This window comes from Schistocerca nitens, chromosome 3, assembly GCF_023898315.1.
Source record: "Schistocerca nitens isolate TAMUIC-IGC-003100 chromosome 3, iqSchNite1.1, whole genome shotgun sequence".
Classification (NCBI taxonomy): Eukaryota; Metazoa; Arthropoda; class Insecta; order Orthoptera; family Acrididae; genus Schistocerca; species Schistocerca nitens.
In genome coordinates, this window is record NC_064616.1 from 375802575 (window position 1) to 375819437 (window position 16863).

At 43.3% G+C, this 16863-nt stretch overlaps 1 protein-coding gene across 1 annotated transcript in view; it reads left to right on the forward strand.

Moving 5' to 3' along the window:
* LOC126249237 (cytosolic carboxypeptidase 6) overlaps positions 1 to 16863 on the forward strand; it is a 1486464-nt gene that overhangs the window by 1001352 nt on the left and 468249 nt on the right. The window contains exons 6-7 of the mRNA XM_049950894.1: positions 8643 to 8754; positions 15671 to 15762. Coding sequence (XP_049806851.1) covers positions 8643 to 8754; positions 15671 to 15762 — 204 coding nt within the window. The remainder of the gene's footprint in view (positions 1 to 8642; positions 8755 to 15670; positions 15763 to 16863) is intronic.

Genomic DNA, 16863 nt, shown 5'->3' on the forward strand with positions numbered 1-16863 from the left:
TTGAACGCGCACTGGTTTCAACGGCATCCCATAAATTCTGAGCTAGATTAAGAGTGGATTATCTGGGGCCAAGTGAATTCACTGGAGTGTTATCATGAATCCTCTGTGCAACCAAACAGCAGTTACACGTCGCATTGTCGTGTCAAACGAGGCATCTCCCTAATAGTGTCATGCTTCCACAAAGGGATGAAGGTGGACTGCAGGAGTGTCCAAATAATGTGCACCTGTCATTGCCCTTGCAGCTATACAAAGCGCCCTAATTGGGACCATAGGACCAGACCGTAAATTATTATTTTCCTACCTAGCACAATCTTGTGAAAAAGAAAAGTCCATCGTTCTGCAGGGCATACGCCACACTCGAATCGTCAGCGCGATACAACTGAAACTGTGATACGTCGGACCATTCCAAACGCCGCTATGTTCCCATGATGATATTCGTGGGCCACGGAAATTTTTGAGCCCTGCGTCGAGATGTCAGCAAGGGGATACAAGTCAGTGGTCAGCTATTGAAGATTCTGCTGTCTATTTGTCTACGTACAGGTCTGACAAATGGATAACTGAGGCTCTACTTCGAAATCGGCAGCGATCTGACTTAACAGCAGACCACATTTGTCTCGGCATCAAAAACTCGTTGTCCGCTGCGGCGGTTTACATTCACGCAAACGTTGGCTCTGCGGTATTGAAAATCATGGTAGACACTGTTGATCTCGAGAACCCCCCACTCCCCCCCGAACTCTTTCGTAATCTCAGACACTCAATGATCCATTTCCCATTCACTGATTATCATCCCACTTTCAAAGTCACCTCACGGAGTGCTGCCGTGTTCACTGCACTCCTGTCTATAAGAGACTACTCTGATGTCGTGTCTACACTCGCACCATACACTGCACGTAGCCGTAACATTGCGATGTCACACACAGTTCATCTGCAAATGGGAAAAGTCTTACCGCACTTTGGCCATTCATTGGTAATCGCTTAAGACAGACGCTGTGGTAATTACATTAAAGTGAACATTGCCACTTTCGTTCCACACGGTTTCCAAAGTCGAGATTGTGTTCTGTATCTAACAACCTGTTAAATCTTCATCTTTCTTCTCTCCTCGACCATACTTCATGACAACTTCGGATCACAAAGAGCTTGTACCGCTGAGGAGTAGCTTCTAATATAAACAGTTTACTGCGTGGAGTGTATAGCTTGTATTGAGTGTCTGAAATTCATAGGACATGCATAGGGTAAGATGGAAAGGCGGAGGAAGGCTACAATTTGATTTACCAGCAATGGCGAGCTCTTTAGAGACGAATCATTTGCTAAGATTGGAAGTGTATCAGGAATGAAACGGCAGTGTCTTCTTGGCGGAAACATCCTTCGTATGACGTTATTTAGCTTTACATTGGAATCAGCAGTGTTGTATGTGGACTGTCAGCACTGGGAAGTTCCGTTCAGGTTGCTCTGAAGAAGAGTGCTGCATTTCGTTTCCATCCTCTTGGGGCTTTGTTGGGAACAAATTTTTGCAAAATTTGCAGATACCATCACCAGCTGTATCGTACACTTCTGAATGCTATATATCACCGCTTTGTGTAACGATAGTTGGCGCAACTTGTGTTTTGCCTAACTGAGACAATCATGTCCTAACTTCGAACATACATTATCAGTCTGAAACTGCGTTTTCATGTTTCATTTATAATGCATCACAATTCATTTACCTTGAAGAACTTTCTTAACATTCTATGCGAAATGCTTTGTGTTATAATTATTTTTTCAAATTAATATTTGATCCGGAAAAAGAGGGGAAGAAGAAGGAATAGCGTTTAATGTCCCTTCGGAAAATGTATTATAATGGACGGAAGTACAAGCTAAGCCTTAACAATGGAAACCTAAAAGTGAATGACGGGTCAGTCATTAGAAATTCGCTTTCACAGAAAGTGAATGCATCATGTGGAAACTACTGTATAACGCCTGAAATATCATATTAAGTTCTTGCGCAGCAGGAGGTAGTAGTAATGGGAACAGTTAAAGGAGGACGGTTACAAAGAGAAAGAGGAGGAAAAATGGGTGTGTCAAAATAGTACGCAGCTTATGGCTACTATTTAAATCGGGCCGGCCGGTGTGGCCGAGCGGTTCTAGGCGCTTCAGTGTGGAACCGCGCTACCGCTACGGTCGCAGGTTCGAATCCTGCCTCGGGCATGGATGTGTGTGATGTCCTTAGGTTAGTTAGGTTTAAGTAGTTCAAAGTCCTAGGGGACTGATGACCTACGATGTTAAGTCCCATAGTGCTCAGAGCCATTTGAAACGTTTTTTTTTTTTTTCATTTTAAATCGGCCGTATGGTCACGCTAACAAGATTTTAAAACCAAGTAGCACATAGCCAATAAGTCAGTAAGGAGTGAACATTGAAGCACAGTAGAAAAGCAAAGGCATCTAGCAGTATTTGATGAACAACAATTCTTGGAGGGTCACACTGATGGTACGCCGAGCTCTGCCAATGCGAGCTCTTTAGAGACGAATCATTAGCTCGAATTGGAAGTGTAGCAGGAATGAATCGGCAAAGTCTTCTTGGCGAAAACATCCTTCGTCTGACGTTATTTAGCTTTACAGTGGAATAAGCAGTGTTGTATGTGGACTGTCAGCACTAGGACGTTCAACGTCAGTAAGAGGCGTATCGACCAACTGTATCTACGAGTCCGCCAGGAAAATATGAATCCACTGAATTTACGCACTGCCTTTTGAACCATTTACAGAAAGAACGTTGGAGATTACAAAATGGAGTGTCCTCTTTCACGACGCTTTCATAGCATGAGATGGCCAGATCCCACTTATCCGCCACACTCTGTCTTGCGTTCCTCTCCGAAAACTTTCTTCTCATGCAAACCTACAATTACGGTCAGTTGTTTGCTCTGTGAAAGCACTGCACTATAGATGCATACCCTTGTGTAAACATGCCTACTACGAAGATGTATTGGGTCTCTTCTAGAATATCACACAAGTGTGTGTATAATCCTCATGGATATCAGAAATAAGTATCTAGGTTTATTAATTTAGATCTGCGTGATCATCTGTTCCACAATGAAATGCTTGTTGGCACGTACCAGTCTCAAAACGTTGTACTCGCTTTCTCTGTCGTCCTATCAGTGCCTTCCACTGTTGTACCAACTAGTGGCCGTTTCCCGTAGTCATTCAGTTTCGGTACTATTTTACGATTAGAACTGTAGAATACCCTATCAAGGACATTTGGTAGCTACGCCGTGGACCAAGGCATATTTTTATGCTTGGCGTTTCTGTGTTTCTCCCCCTATTGCGTGAGACAACCTCAGAATAACTGGAGGTATAAATAATTAATTTTCCAACGTTGAAAAGGCAGTGCGTAAATTCAGTGGATTCATATTTTCCTGGCGGACTCGTAGACACAGTTGCTCGATACGCCTCTTTACTGACGTTGAACGTGGCACAGCTTGCAGTGAGCTTGGTGAAAGTGTGAGGTGACAACGAAGTACCGACGTATCATTACTACCCAGCTGTATCTGATCACTTCTATGTGAGAGGAGCACCTTGAATGTAACGGGATGACCGAGCAATAGGAGCCTCTGCTCTGTCTTTCCGGCGTTAGACCACGTTTTGGAAATAATCGGTGTTCAAATATCGGTCCACACATTCTGATTTAGATGTTATATGATTTCTCTAAACGATTTTAGAAGAATACATGTCTGTCTCCTTACTGAAGTCATTTGCTTCCTCGTAATGACCCTTGACGTTACTAAAACCCAAATACTTCAGTATCGCACTGCACATGCAGAGCGTATCAACTGTACTTAGAGAAGTACTAAATAATTGCACAAGTTTAGAATTTTAACCTGTAGATGCTTGCTGCACCGAGTGTTTCTATGACATGTTTGTTCAGCATGAAGGAGATTTTTCATATTCTATGTGAGGTACTGGCACTCATCACGCAAAAGAATTGATTTTTTCCTTCCCGATGGTCACTCTAAAATTTCAGATAGGTTTGAAACATTATTCATCACAATTGTGGGTGCGAATGGGTAACACACTAATAGCAGTCATAAGAGAGTGCGAAGAGTATGACTGAAAATGTTTTGGACATTATCAGTCATTGAGATAGCTTTTCGAACATAACGGAAGTCTTCGGTAGGATTTATAGCAATCATAATTGGTTCGACAACAGCTGCGTTACTCAGATAGGGACCCGTACCAGCGCGGAATATCTTCGAGTCACTAAATACCAGGCTATACACTGCTGGAAATAAAAAAAAGATAGTATATGATAACAAATTCAGTTCAAATGAGACACGTATGTCACAGTAAAGGGTGCCACAACAGTCACATGAATACATAGAGTACCAGATGCAACGCAGGAGTGTATTGTCGCATGTATACGGCCATATAGCTGTCTAATGGCATCATGCGATAGATTACGCCGAGAAGGTTGCACAGTTTGTTGCAGTTCGGAAGTGGTTGTGTTGCGACCTCTGGAGAACGAGTATGTTCCCTCATCATCATGTGCCACACGAGTTAAACTGGCAAGATATTTGTTGATCTCACCGGTCAGGGCAGTTGCACAACGCAAATAGCACTTTTAGTTCCAGCAGCCGTATGTGGACGTGCATTGTCCTGCTGAAAAAGCACACCACCCTCCTACAGAAGAAATGGCAGTAGCAGGGGGATAGCAACCTGTGCAATGTAGCGGACACTATTTACTTTACCATGCAGAAGCACCAGATGTGATCGCGATCTGTTACTGATGGCTCCCTACACTATGAAACCCGGGTTTGGGACTCGTGTGTCGTGGGCAAATGCACTCCCGAATAGGCCGTACACCTGGTCTAAGCCGTCAAAGTGTACGTCCATTACTCTCTTCAGTCGGAACCTACTCACATCACTGAAGACCACAGAGACCATTTCACTCTACAGTTGACCGTCACGGCACTAGAGCAGGCGTGCTAGTGTGTGACGTAGGTGTCAGTTGTAATCTTACCAGAGACACAGATGATCGTAATTCTGCCGCCAACAGTCAGAACCCATTGGTCCTTGGTGACACAGAGGGTGCAACAAGTGCCTGGATTTCTTCTGTGTATGATCTTCAGTCGGCCACCGCGTGACACCGCGTCGATCTTGACGTATGTCTGTGCTACGCGGGCGTCCAGAACCTGGTCTACTGGTATGAGAATGTTCTACAGACCACTGATGAAAGCAGTTTCACACCACCCATACATTATGCCCAACATATGCAACACTACATTGATGCTTCCATCCAGCTTCCCGACGGCCCACAATGTGACCCTGTTCAACGGCTGAAGTTGTCCAACAGTAGTACCTACTCATTAGCTGGATATGACTGTAACGTAGAATGATTGTTGAAAACAATGTTCGCCTCTGACTCAGCACTGTTACTGCCTTCACAGTCAAAACAGAGGGCGCACTGCGAGGCCTCCTGAGGGCCCTCGGATCACCGATGACCGTAACAAATGAATCAATAATTGTAAAACCCTAAGTGTTTCAGAATGTTACATTTTTTCCCCGCAGCGTATTGTTCCATCTCTACTGTGTGTTGTTGAAGAGCAGCACGTAAACTTCACCTCTAACAGAAGCGGAGCGTTGAGTCGCTGTGGCATCGTTGAGGAGCTAGATTCTTCATAGACTTAGGTTATCGAAACTTTCTCTCGAAGGGTCAAAATCTAATACCTCATACAACGGTACCTAAGAAATTCGGTAAAAGAATCCCTCTTGGTTGTTTTTAATATTATCTGACCGAAAGGATTAACTCAGTGGTTAGCACATAGCAGTCGCATTAGCGACGACAACGGTACAAATCCCCTTCCGACAATCTTGGTTGAGGCCTTCCGTGATTTCCCTAAATTCTTTGAGGAAAATACCACGTTGGTTCCTTTGAAAGGGCACGGCAGATTTCCTTCAGCGCTCTTCGTTAATCCAAGAAGCAGAGGCACGCTTCATCGTCCTACTCTATGCTTCCTACCCACAGAGGCTCTCCTCCAAATCTCTATCAAACAGCACATTTGGGAAAAATGTGTGCCTAGCAACATCTTAACTATTATATCGAAGTTGATTCCAGAATGAATCTTCCATTTTCAGGAAAATGTACGCTTTAATCCATTAGGAAATCGAATTAAGGCCTACAGACCGCAGAAAGAAAGATTTAATCAGGTATATATTCATCGACTACTAACGAAATTTCTTATTATGATTCAAACCAGAAACGATGCCAGAGCTTATCGTGATAAAGTTGACTTACGTGTGCAGAAGAGCGCAACACGGTTCGTCTGGATATTGAGGTAAGTGACGGCGAAATAGAAGAAGTCAACTGAAATCGCTCAGCAGTCAAAAGCTTTCTGGACCGATAGAGCTACTTGCTGGATTCTTCGCAGATTATGCGAAAGAACTAAATCTTCTTCAAGCAAGTTTATCGTTGGTCACTGTAGCAACGAAGAGTGCCAATTGAGGGGATCTGAAGCAAAGGCGTATAGGAAGGCTTCTAGTAGTTTTGAGAAACAGAAGTTAAAGATCTTAAGGTTTGAGAATTATCATGGTACTGCAGAATGGAATTTCAATTTTTTGTGTATATTAGACATAAAAATACTTCGTAGCGCTCTCTGTTTCCATGTTTGAATATCAGGTTAATATAAATGATCAGTTTTATATCACAGTTCATAAAATCGGCATGCACTTGTATCCCTTTGCTTCCAGAATATCGTGAAACAAGGAGAATGTGATTTATGTATATACTATAATGCTTTTCTTTGGTTGTTGTCAATTGAGTTACAAAATTGCTATGTAGATCCATAACAAAACACTTGTGTAATGCTACATGAATATCATGCCTTTTGTTGTTTACGATAATGAAACAAAATAAGAAAGAATAATTTTTAATGAATTATTCTATTATTACAACATTTCGCACTACCATTATTGACCATATTTCGCACCACCTGGGTCACTTCCCTCTTATCATGTATCACAAAACGGTTAGTTAGACAATGTACAACACAAAATAACAGTAGAACCTTACATGTACGTAAATATTTCGTTGCATCTTGCAACTAGTTTACTTTTAGTTTATCATGGAGCAGCACGGAGTGGGATTTCAATTGCATCTTTTTGCCGCAAGTATCTTACGCATTTATCGCATTTTTCTGTAAATTTTCAGTCGTACCCCTTGCTTCTGACCCCCAAAATTTATTGAAAAATATCTCAGGCCACGTCTGCTTTTAACAAGTGTCGCCTGACGGATGAACGTTAAGTACAAACCCATACAACCGAAGTCAGTCTCATCGAATATGAACCTTCTGGGTCATTAAAATCCACTCTATAGTAACAATATGGAATCTGCAAAGTTAATTCGTGTGAAACTTATGCCCTGTTAGACACAGAGCGCCATAGAAGACGGCGCCCATGTTAATGCCATGTTTCCTCATTTCCATGGGTGATACATCTCACTTCCGTATTGTCGTTTGTTGAATAAAATATGAGCTTACCGAGTGTCGAACCAGGACTTCATTACGAATAGAACTTAATACGTTGTTCTTAACAGTTCGAAATCAATAGCTGTAAACGTAATTTCTAGAATACGACAAGGTAATGTTATACGGGTGTTACTGATTACAGTATATGTAAACGATGTACTGGATAACGTCGGAAGCTGCACGAGGCTTCTCGTGGATGATGCTACTGTCAGTAAGAAGTTTTCAACATCAGAAAAACTTCAAAGGATCGAGTATTGGTAGAGGCACTAGCAGTTAACCCGAAAGATAAGTAAGCATTACGTATAGCACAAAATTAAGCTAAGACATCCTTTACTGTCAGATTGCAGTACTGGCGGAAAAAATTACTGGGAATACAAGCAGCCGTAAAATATGTAAAAGTAAGCGCGCGGAGTGACCTACAATGGAATTACCATATAAAAATAGTTGTACGAAATACAGATACAATTCTGAGATTCATTGAAAGAATCTTACGGAACTGTAATTCATTCACAACAGAAGTAGCTCGCGAAACACTAGTTCGACCTATTCGTGAGTATTTCTCCTCGGGTTAGGACACTTACCACGTTAGACAGTTGGAGGAGATCAAACGAAGAAAGGCGCATTTCATCACATGGTCACTTAGTAAGAGATGCTCAAGGAACACCGGTGTCACCAGCTACAAGACAGGCGTTATTCACCACGGAGAGTTTCACTGCAGAAAAGATGTGAGATTACGTTGTAAGACGAGTGACATTAATCTCTCCCTCATACGTCCACTGACATGACAATAAAATATAGAGCAGTGACACGAGATATCATGTGAACGCTTACCGATTGTCGGTCTTCCCACCCACTGTTCACAATTGTAATGGTCGGGGGAGGGGTAAATGTTAGTCATAGCAATGTATAGATGTAGATGTCAGTTCTTAAATAATGTTATGGCTCACTTTTTCAGCACATCCATCAATTCTAAGAGTGAACATAAGGTAGCAAACCCTCGAAAACAGATTACAATAGTTTCCTGTTTCCCTATATTGTTTAACTGTAATAGTCATTTATTAAATAAAAGAGAGCGCACTGTCGCATTATGTGTCTCATAGAAGAAGGCTTCAAATTCCGAATGATACATTCTTTGTCATATTTCCATGCACAGGTCAACGCTGACAGGGTTCGATCTGAACCGCACGTGGCATCAGATCTCCCGCTGGGCGCACCCCGAGCTGCACGCAGTGCACACCATGCTCACGGAACTGGACCAGAACAAGGTTTGTACAACACTATATATCTCTATAGCATTCAGTACGTAACATTTCTTTTTTGTAAAGTCACCTGTGGTACTCAGGCCACATCGTTCCGACCGTTTGGTTAACACTCTTTCTACGTGTAGCCAAAATTCACTCTAGTTAGTTTTTCGGTTGTTGAACATCCTTATAGCATTTGCCTTTCACTTTGATCGAAATCAGCTCATTATCCAGAAAAGTCACAAGTCCCGTCATTGCTATTTAAAAAGACTTTTGCGTGACGATTTCTAGTGTCTGTTCTTATAAGAACTGTTCCTTTCCAGCAATATAACATGTTCCTCACGAATCTTCCTACAATTATACAGTTATATTACTGGTTTCTGATAAAATTCACCTCGCCACAGCTGGTACAAACATACACTACTGGCCATTAAAATTGCTACAACACGAAGATGACGTGCTACAGATGCGAAATTTAACCGACAGGAAGAAGATGCTGTGATATGCAAATGATTAGCTTTTCAGAGCATTCACACAAAGTTGGCGCCGGTGGCGACACCTGCAACGTGCTGACATGAGGAAAGTTTCCAACCGATTTCTCATACACAAACTGCAGTTGACCGGCGTTGCCTGGTGAAACGTTGTTGTGATGCCTCGTGTATGGAGGAGAAATACTTACCATCACTTTTCCGACTTTGATAAAGGTCAGATTGTAGCCTATCGCGATTGCGGTTTATCGTAACGCGACATTGCTGCTCGCGTTGGTCTAGATCCAATGACTGTTAGCAGACTATGGAATCGGTGGGTTCAGGAGGGTAATACGGAACGCCGTGCTGGATCCCAACGGCCTCGCATCACTAGCAGTCAAGATGACAGGCATCTTATCCGCATGGCTGTAACGGATCGTGCAACCACGTCTCGATCCCTGAGTCTACACATGGGGACATTTGCGAGACAATACCCATCTGCAGGAACAGCTCGACTACGTGTGCAGCAGCATGGACTATCAGCTCGGAGACCATGGCTGTGGCTACCCTTGACGCTACATTAGAGACAGGAGCGCCTGCGATTGTGTACTCAACGACGAACCTGGGTTCAAATGGTTCAAATGGCTCTGAGCACTATGGGACTTAACTTCTGAGGTCATCAGTCCCCTAGAACTTAGAACTACTAAAACCTAACTAACCTAAGGACATCACACACATCCATGCCCGAGGCAGGATTCGAACCTGCGACCGTAGCGGTCGCAGAATGTAGCGCCTAGAACCGCGCGGCCACTCCGACCGGCTACGAACCTGGGTGCACGAATGGCAAAACGTAATTTTTTGGGATGAATCGAGGTTCTGTTTACAGCATCGTGATGGTCGCATCCGTGTTTGGCGACATCGTGGTGAACACACATTGGAAGCGGGTATTCGTCATCGCCATACTGGCGTATCACCCGGCGTGATGGTATGGGGTGCCATTGGTTACACGTCTCGGTCACCTCTTGGTCACACCTACGGCACTTTGACAGTGGACGTTACATTTGAGATATGTTACGACTCGTGGCTCTACCCTTCATTTGATTCCTGCGAAACCCTACATTTCAGCAGGATAATACACGACCGCATGTTGCAGGTCCTGTACGGCCCTTTCTGAATACAGAAAATGTTCGACTGCTGTCCTGGCCAGCACATTCTCGACATCTCTCACCAGCTGAAAACGTCTGGTCAGTGGTGGCCGAGCAAGTGGCTCGTCACAATATGCCAGTCACTACTCTTGATGAACTGTGGTATCGTGTTGAAGCTGCATGGGCAGCTGTACCTGTACACGCCATCGAAGCTCTGATTGACTCAATGCCCAGGCGTATCAAGGCCGTTATTACGGCCAGAGGTGGTTGTTCTGGGTACTGATTTCTGAGGATCTATGCACCCAAATTGCGTGAAAATGTAATCACATGTCAGTTTCAGTATAATATATTTGTCTAATGAATACCCGTTTATCATCTGCATTTCTTCTTGCAGTTTTAATGGCCAGTAGCGTACTTAATGAACCGAGCCAGGTAGGGCAGAGGTTAGCACGCTGGACTCGCATTCGGGAGGACGTCGGTTCAAACCGTATCCTGCCACCCTGATTTAGGTTTTCCGTGATTTCCCTAAATCGCTTCTGGCAAATGCCGTGATGATCCCTTTGAAAGGACACGGCTGACTTCCATCCCCATCCTTCCCTAATCCGATGGGACCGATGACCTCGCTGTTTGGTCCCTTCCCCTGAATCAACCAACCAACCATACTTAATGGTTCAATAAGTTATAAGCGCTGGTGTATAATTTTTTTGCCGTGAAAACAACACGTATGTTATTGTCAAGCATGCTTCTGACGATTGCGAAATTGGGAGTTCGTACGTTGTTCCAAACTCTTAGTATAAATGGCAGAAACCCAAGAAGTCCCAGAAGCCTAGAATGAAAGTTTAGTTCTTCATTGGAATAAATGACTTACACTTTGTAGACTCGTCTTAATCTTATATTGACAGTTCATATTTATTAGTACCAGTCTCAGTGCGTGCATTGCAACAGAGAATAAAGTTTTTATTCACTCTCTCAATTATCCTTGTTGCTTTATACGTTGTGACATGTAGCTAGGGGCTGTACCAGTCAGTTCACGTTCATTTTTGGCTGGATTCCGCACATCAACGACTTCTTTATGTCCCTGCCCCAGTCCCATCACACACCATGGTATATGCATTTTTCAAGATATTAACACCATCTGTGGTGCTACAACATATAAATACGTGGTCCATCACCACCTCGTGTAGTCAGAAACATTCTTTTTCCGATCGTTAACTCAAATTACTCAAGCTATGACCGACTACATAATTCACACATTAATGGTTCAGTCCATCCTGAAGATTCTTTAAACCATTCTGGTAATTACCATTAGTTGACTCACAGGACTGAATGTGACGTGGGAGAATTTGAGATAAGTATTTTGAAGAAACTCTGCAGCTTATGGTAACTTTAGTGTCCAGGGAAACAGCGCCGAGAGCATCGAAATTAGCTGAATGGTTACCCAGGTCACTAAACTTGCTATATTAAAATTTTAGAATCCAGAAGGAATCACAAGTGGTTGTTGGTAAAGCTGCAATGGAAAACATGGTTTTCAACAGCATAAACCTTATTCATCTTCGTGAAGAATAATTGTCGGACCAAAATGTCAATGTGAATTTCAGTAGTAGTGTATGATTGAGATGCTCGACGGTCAAACATCAGCGGTGGTGTCCTAAGGGAAATACAAAGTAGACACGTGGTATCCTTTCTCGAAGGCCTCCGTTATCGATAAGAATTTGAAGCCAACTCGATTTGAGGAAAAATACACCCCTCTGGAATTTAATCAGGGATAGCTGTTCGATTGGTGAAAAATAATTCATTAGCCAGGGGAAGTGAAATACTTTCACTTGGCATGCGACGAAGATGGAGTCAGACGTACTAACCGGCGTCGTCACGGTGCAGTGAGGGATTGGTAAGACGCGTGACGTTGACACGTTTCTACGTGACGACATCCAGAGTCCACTACGCACGGAACACTTTATCCCCGATGGATTACAGGCATTTTGCCTACATTTAGATTACGTTGGAAATAATACGTCGATAAAGTTTTTCGTGTCAGTTCTACTTTTTCTCCCAGTATGTGGCTGAATGCCCGAAATTCCATTAAATCATTTTAGAACAGAAATGTTCGAGTACTTGTGGGGTTGCAGTTATATACCCGTGGAAGCATTTGTCCTTAGGTGGGACACTGAAATCCGCAAATATTCGAATAACAAACTTACATAAAAATTGAACTGCCATGTACATCTCAGAGAGATGTCTTACTCAGAAGTTGTCGTCTGTGTAATGAAACTGGTGCTAAGACATGTGCCAGCTTTGTGGCTCGCGGGGAAAGGTCTTGTTAGCCCACACGGGTTTGCTTTCGAGTTGCTCCTAGTCTCTTGTTCAGTCTCACGATTGGCTTCCTAATTGAGAAAATCCGATCAAGGAAACTTTCAATTACGACAGCACGATTCCATGCAGTTCTTAATTACGGTCCCACTTTAAATCAAGCCAGTCTACAGAAGATAAATCAAGTTTATTGTCAAATGGTTCTTGTCGCTTTAAGCAAAATATTCTTCTCATATGTTACAAACCAGCGTTTGTATATTAAGTTAAGGTTTAATTTTGTTTCGTAATCATCTGGGATAGGGAATGTTATTCTCTTTCAAATGAGTCATAATAGCGAAAAGACATATTTCGTGATGGGACGTTCAGTCGGATGTAAACTACTGAGTAAGTGCCACATTTAAATCTCAGTAAGGTTCTCGAGTCTTGGAAATAGAAAATTTCTCCAGAACGAATAAAATTTAAGTTAGAGAAGCTGCTAATTCTGAAACCTACGAAAGTAAATAATTTTAGGTTGGTTGTTTCGTTCTTGATGAGACAATAATATGTGTAATATAGAGCAAACTGATATCATCTTCAGCAGTATGGAGAACTAGTTTTTCTTTAAATGTAGCAATCTTTTAGCTTAGATGACTTGCATATTATCCAATATGTAAGAAATGGAATGGATCTTGACCACAACAAACAAATTTCTTTCCTCCGTTTCTCTGTAAATACACTCCTGGAAATGGAAAAAAGAACACATTGACACCGGTGTGTCAGACCCACCATACTTGCTCCGGACACTGCGAGAGGGCTGTACAAGCAATGATCACACGCACGGCACAGCGGACACACCAGGAACGGCGGTGTTGGCCGTCGAATGGCGCTAGCTGCGCAGCATTTGTGCACCGCCGCCGTCAGTGTCAGCCAGTTTGTTGTGGCATACGGAGCTCCATCGCAGTCTTTAACACTGGTAGCATGCCGCGACAGCGTGGACGTGAACCGTATGTGCAGTTGACGGACTTTGAGCGAGAGCGTATAGTGGGCATGCGGGAGGCCGGGTGGACGTACCGCCGAATTGCTCAACACGTGCGGCGTGAGGTCTCCACAGTACATCGATGTTGTCACCAGTGGTCGGCGGAAGGTGCACGTGCCCGTCGACCTAGGACCGGACCGCAGCGACGCACGGATGCACGCCAAGACCGTAGGATCCTACGCAGTGCCGTAGGGGACCGCACCGCCACTTCCCAGCAAATTAGGGACACTGTGGCTCCTGGGGTATCGGCGAGGACCATTCGCAACCGTCTCCATGAAGCTGGGCTACGGTCCCGCACACCGTTAGGCCGTCTTCCGCTCACGCCCCAACATCGTGCAGCCCGCCTCCAGTGGTGTCGCGACAGGCGTGAATGGAGGGACGAATGGAGACGTGTCGTCTTCAGCGATGAGAGTCGCTTCTGCCTTGGTGCCAATGATGGTCGTATGCGTGTTTGGCGCCGTGCAGGTGAGCGCCACAATCAGGACTGCATACGACCGAGGCACACAGGGCCAACACCCGGCATCATGGTGTGGGGAGCGATCTCCTACACTGGCCGTACACCACTGGTGATCGTCGAGGGGACACTGAATAGTGCACGGTACATCCAAACCGTCATCGAACCCATCGTTCTACCATTCCTAGACCGGCAAGGGAACTTGCTGTTCCAACAGGACAATGCACGTCCGCATGTACCCCGTGCCACCCAACGTGCTCTAGAAGGTGTAAGTCAACTACCCTGGCCAGCAAGATCTCCGGATCTGTCCCACATTGAGCATGTTTGGGACTGGATGAAGCGTCGTCTCACGCGGTCTGCACGTCCAGCACGAACGCTGGTCCAACTGAGGCGCCAGGTGGAAATGGCATGGCAAGCCGTTCCACAGGACTACATCCAGCATCTCTACGATCGTCTCCATGGGAGAATAGCAGCCTGCATTGCTGCGAAAGGTGGATATACACTGTACTAGTGCCGACATTGTGCATGCTCTGTGCCTGTGTCTATGTGCCTGTGGTTCTGTCGGTGTGATCATGTGATGTATCTGACCCCAGGAATGTGTCAATAAAGTTTCCCCTTCCTGGGACAATGAATTCACGGTGTTCTTATTTCAATTTCCAGGAGTGTATGTTGCTTATTTTGTATGTTTCTTCCATGTCATTATAGTATTTGCAGTACTCATCTTCAGAGATTACATTAACTGCCAGAACAACTTTGTTTGCAGATTTATTTAATTAAAAGCCAAGCACACGCATAGCATTCATGCATTAATCTTAATACGCAGTTTGATAATAAGTAGTTCCAAGCGTAACGCTAGAATATGACGCCTGCTGTATAAACTTTTGTCTTGTTGTACTTCTATCCTTGTCTTTCAGTTTAATCAATCACTTAACACGTAGTAACCAAAAATAGACTCTAGTAGATTAGCGCTTTCCTCTAGAGACGTCTTCGAATGATGAGTGCCAGAGGAATAGTTTTGTCGTGTGTGACGTACCCGATAATTAGATCACAACAGGTATTCTTCCTTGTGTACATGTCATGTTGAACAACCTATTCTGTAGCCTGAATGTTGCTCATCTTTCAACCCTCATCTTTTATCTTTCAAGAAGTATTATTTGAAAATGTGAAATTAGTCAGAGTGACAGCCATCGGTGCTCCTCGTCTGAAATACTCGTATTTATCATAGGCTTCTTAAACTATATGTCTGTTCCAAGTATAATCTTAGGCTATTAATAATATTGTTAAAAAAGTAGACATATCGGGTAATGCAGAACTGCTTAGTAAAGGACGATAAAATATGTTTATTATGTAGAGTAGGCCTATAACCTGAAAGCGTCCTTAGTTTGATGTCAGCAATCTTTGACATGCTCATGAACGAGCTTTCATACTCGTTACAATGTTATCATCTTACTTTATGACAGATATGTTAAAGCCGCATACAAGGTAAATGTATCTTCAGTTAAAAGCCAACCAACATTTGGGTTTATATTTCGTACTTTTCTGATGCTTTCAGGACGTGGATCTGGACTTCGTTCTCGATTTCCACGCCCATTCAAGTTTACAAGGTGTTTTCATCTACGGAAATACTTACAACGACGTTTACAGGTAAGCAACTTATCGTAAATATTATTTCGCGCTCATATTTATCGACAGCTATACAGGCATACGTTTTGTGTTCCACAGTTTGCCTTCTGCTCAGCCATGCCGTAGATCAAGTTGTTTTAACTCTATAGAGGCATTAATTTAGGAAAACAATCATTTTTAGGAAAATTTAAAATTGTGCAGAATGTTTGGATATGCGGTAGAGGAAATATTATCAGAGCTACTAAAATGTGTGTTTCTTCTCGTCACCGAAGGTTTGAATATAGTCTGCTAGAACAGTTACATTGGAGCACGTTATATTAGCTGCTGTTTTTACACTTCTTCAAATAATCAGTTCAATAAAATGGTTTGTCACTTTGAAGAAAGTAGTGTGGTTAAAGATGAGGCACTCGCCTTTGTTTCAATGAACAGAGCGTCCGGGAAACAAAACGAATTGGTCTGCCGTCTTTGCGTAATTTAACAGTCCCCTAATTAGGATGGAAAGGAATTTGATGACAAACATCCATGTGACGAATCACGATTTCACATATACTAAGGATGCGGGGAATAATTGCCTTGCCATCGACACTTTCTGTGGCTGCGAATACTTGTATTACGAAGAGCCGTCCGTGGCATCATCAGGGCGTAGCTGTCGTGGTTGCGAGAAAGATTGTGGCGCATCTGTGTAAATCTAGTTTACATTATTTATTTTTATTTTACAATGCCTGTTCGTCTGGACCTATATGTCTAAAGGAACAGATATTGTAAAACATTAATAAGTATTCCAAGACCCGACAGGCAAAACGATGATAATAATATTGATCCCGATACCTTGTAGTCCCGACCTCCCTGTTGCGGAAAACACGTAATTTGCGAGCAGTAGAGGGTGTAGATAGCATGGCATACGGAGGTTAGGATCGGTCCAGGAGCGTGCACGGATACTTCCCGTAACTGTTTATTCATTCACGAATTTGTATCAGATGGTAGTGTTTGGACTAAATAAGTAGGCCCTACAGCTTCAAATCAGATTTGTGCAGTTTTCCCAAATCATTTGTTTTTGTGTGGAAACCTTGTCCTATTGTGTAACAGTAACTCTTTTGTGAAATATGAGTTTTTCATTTTTAT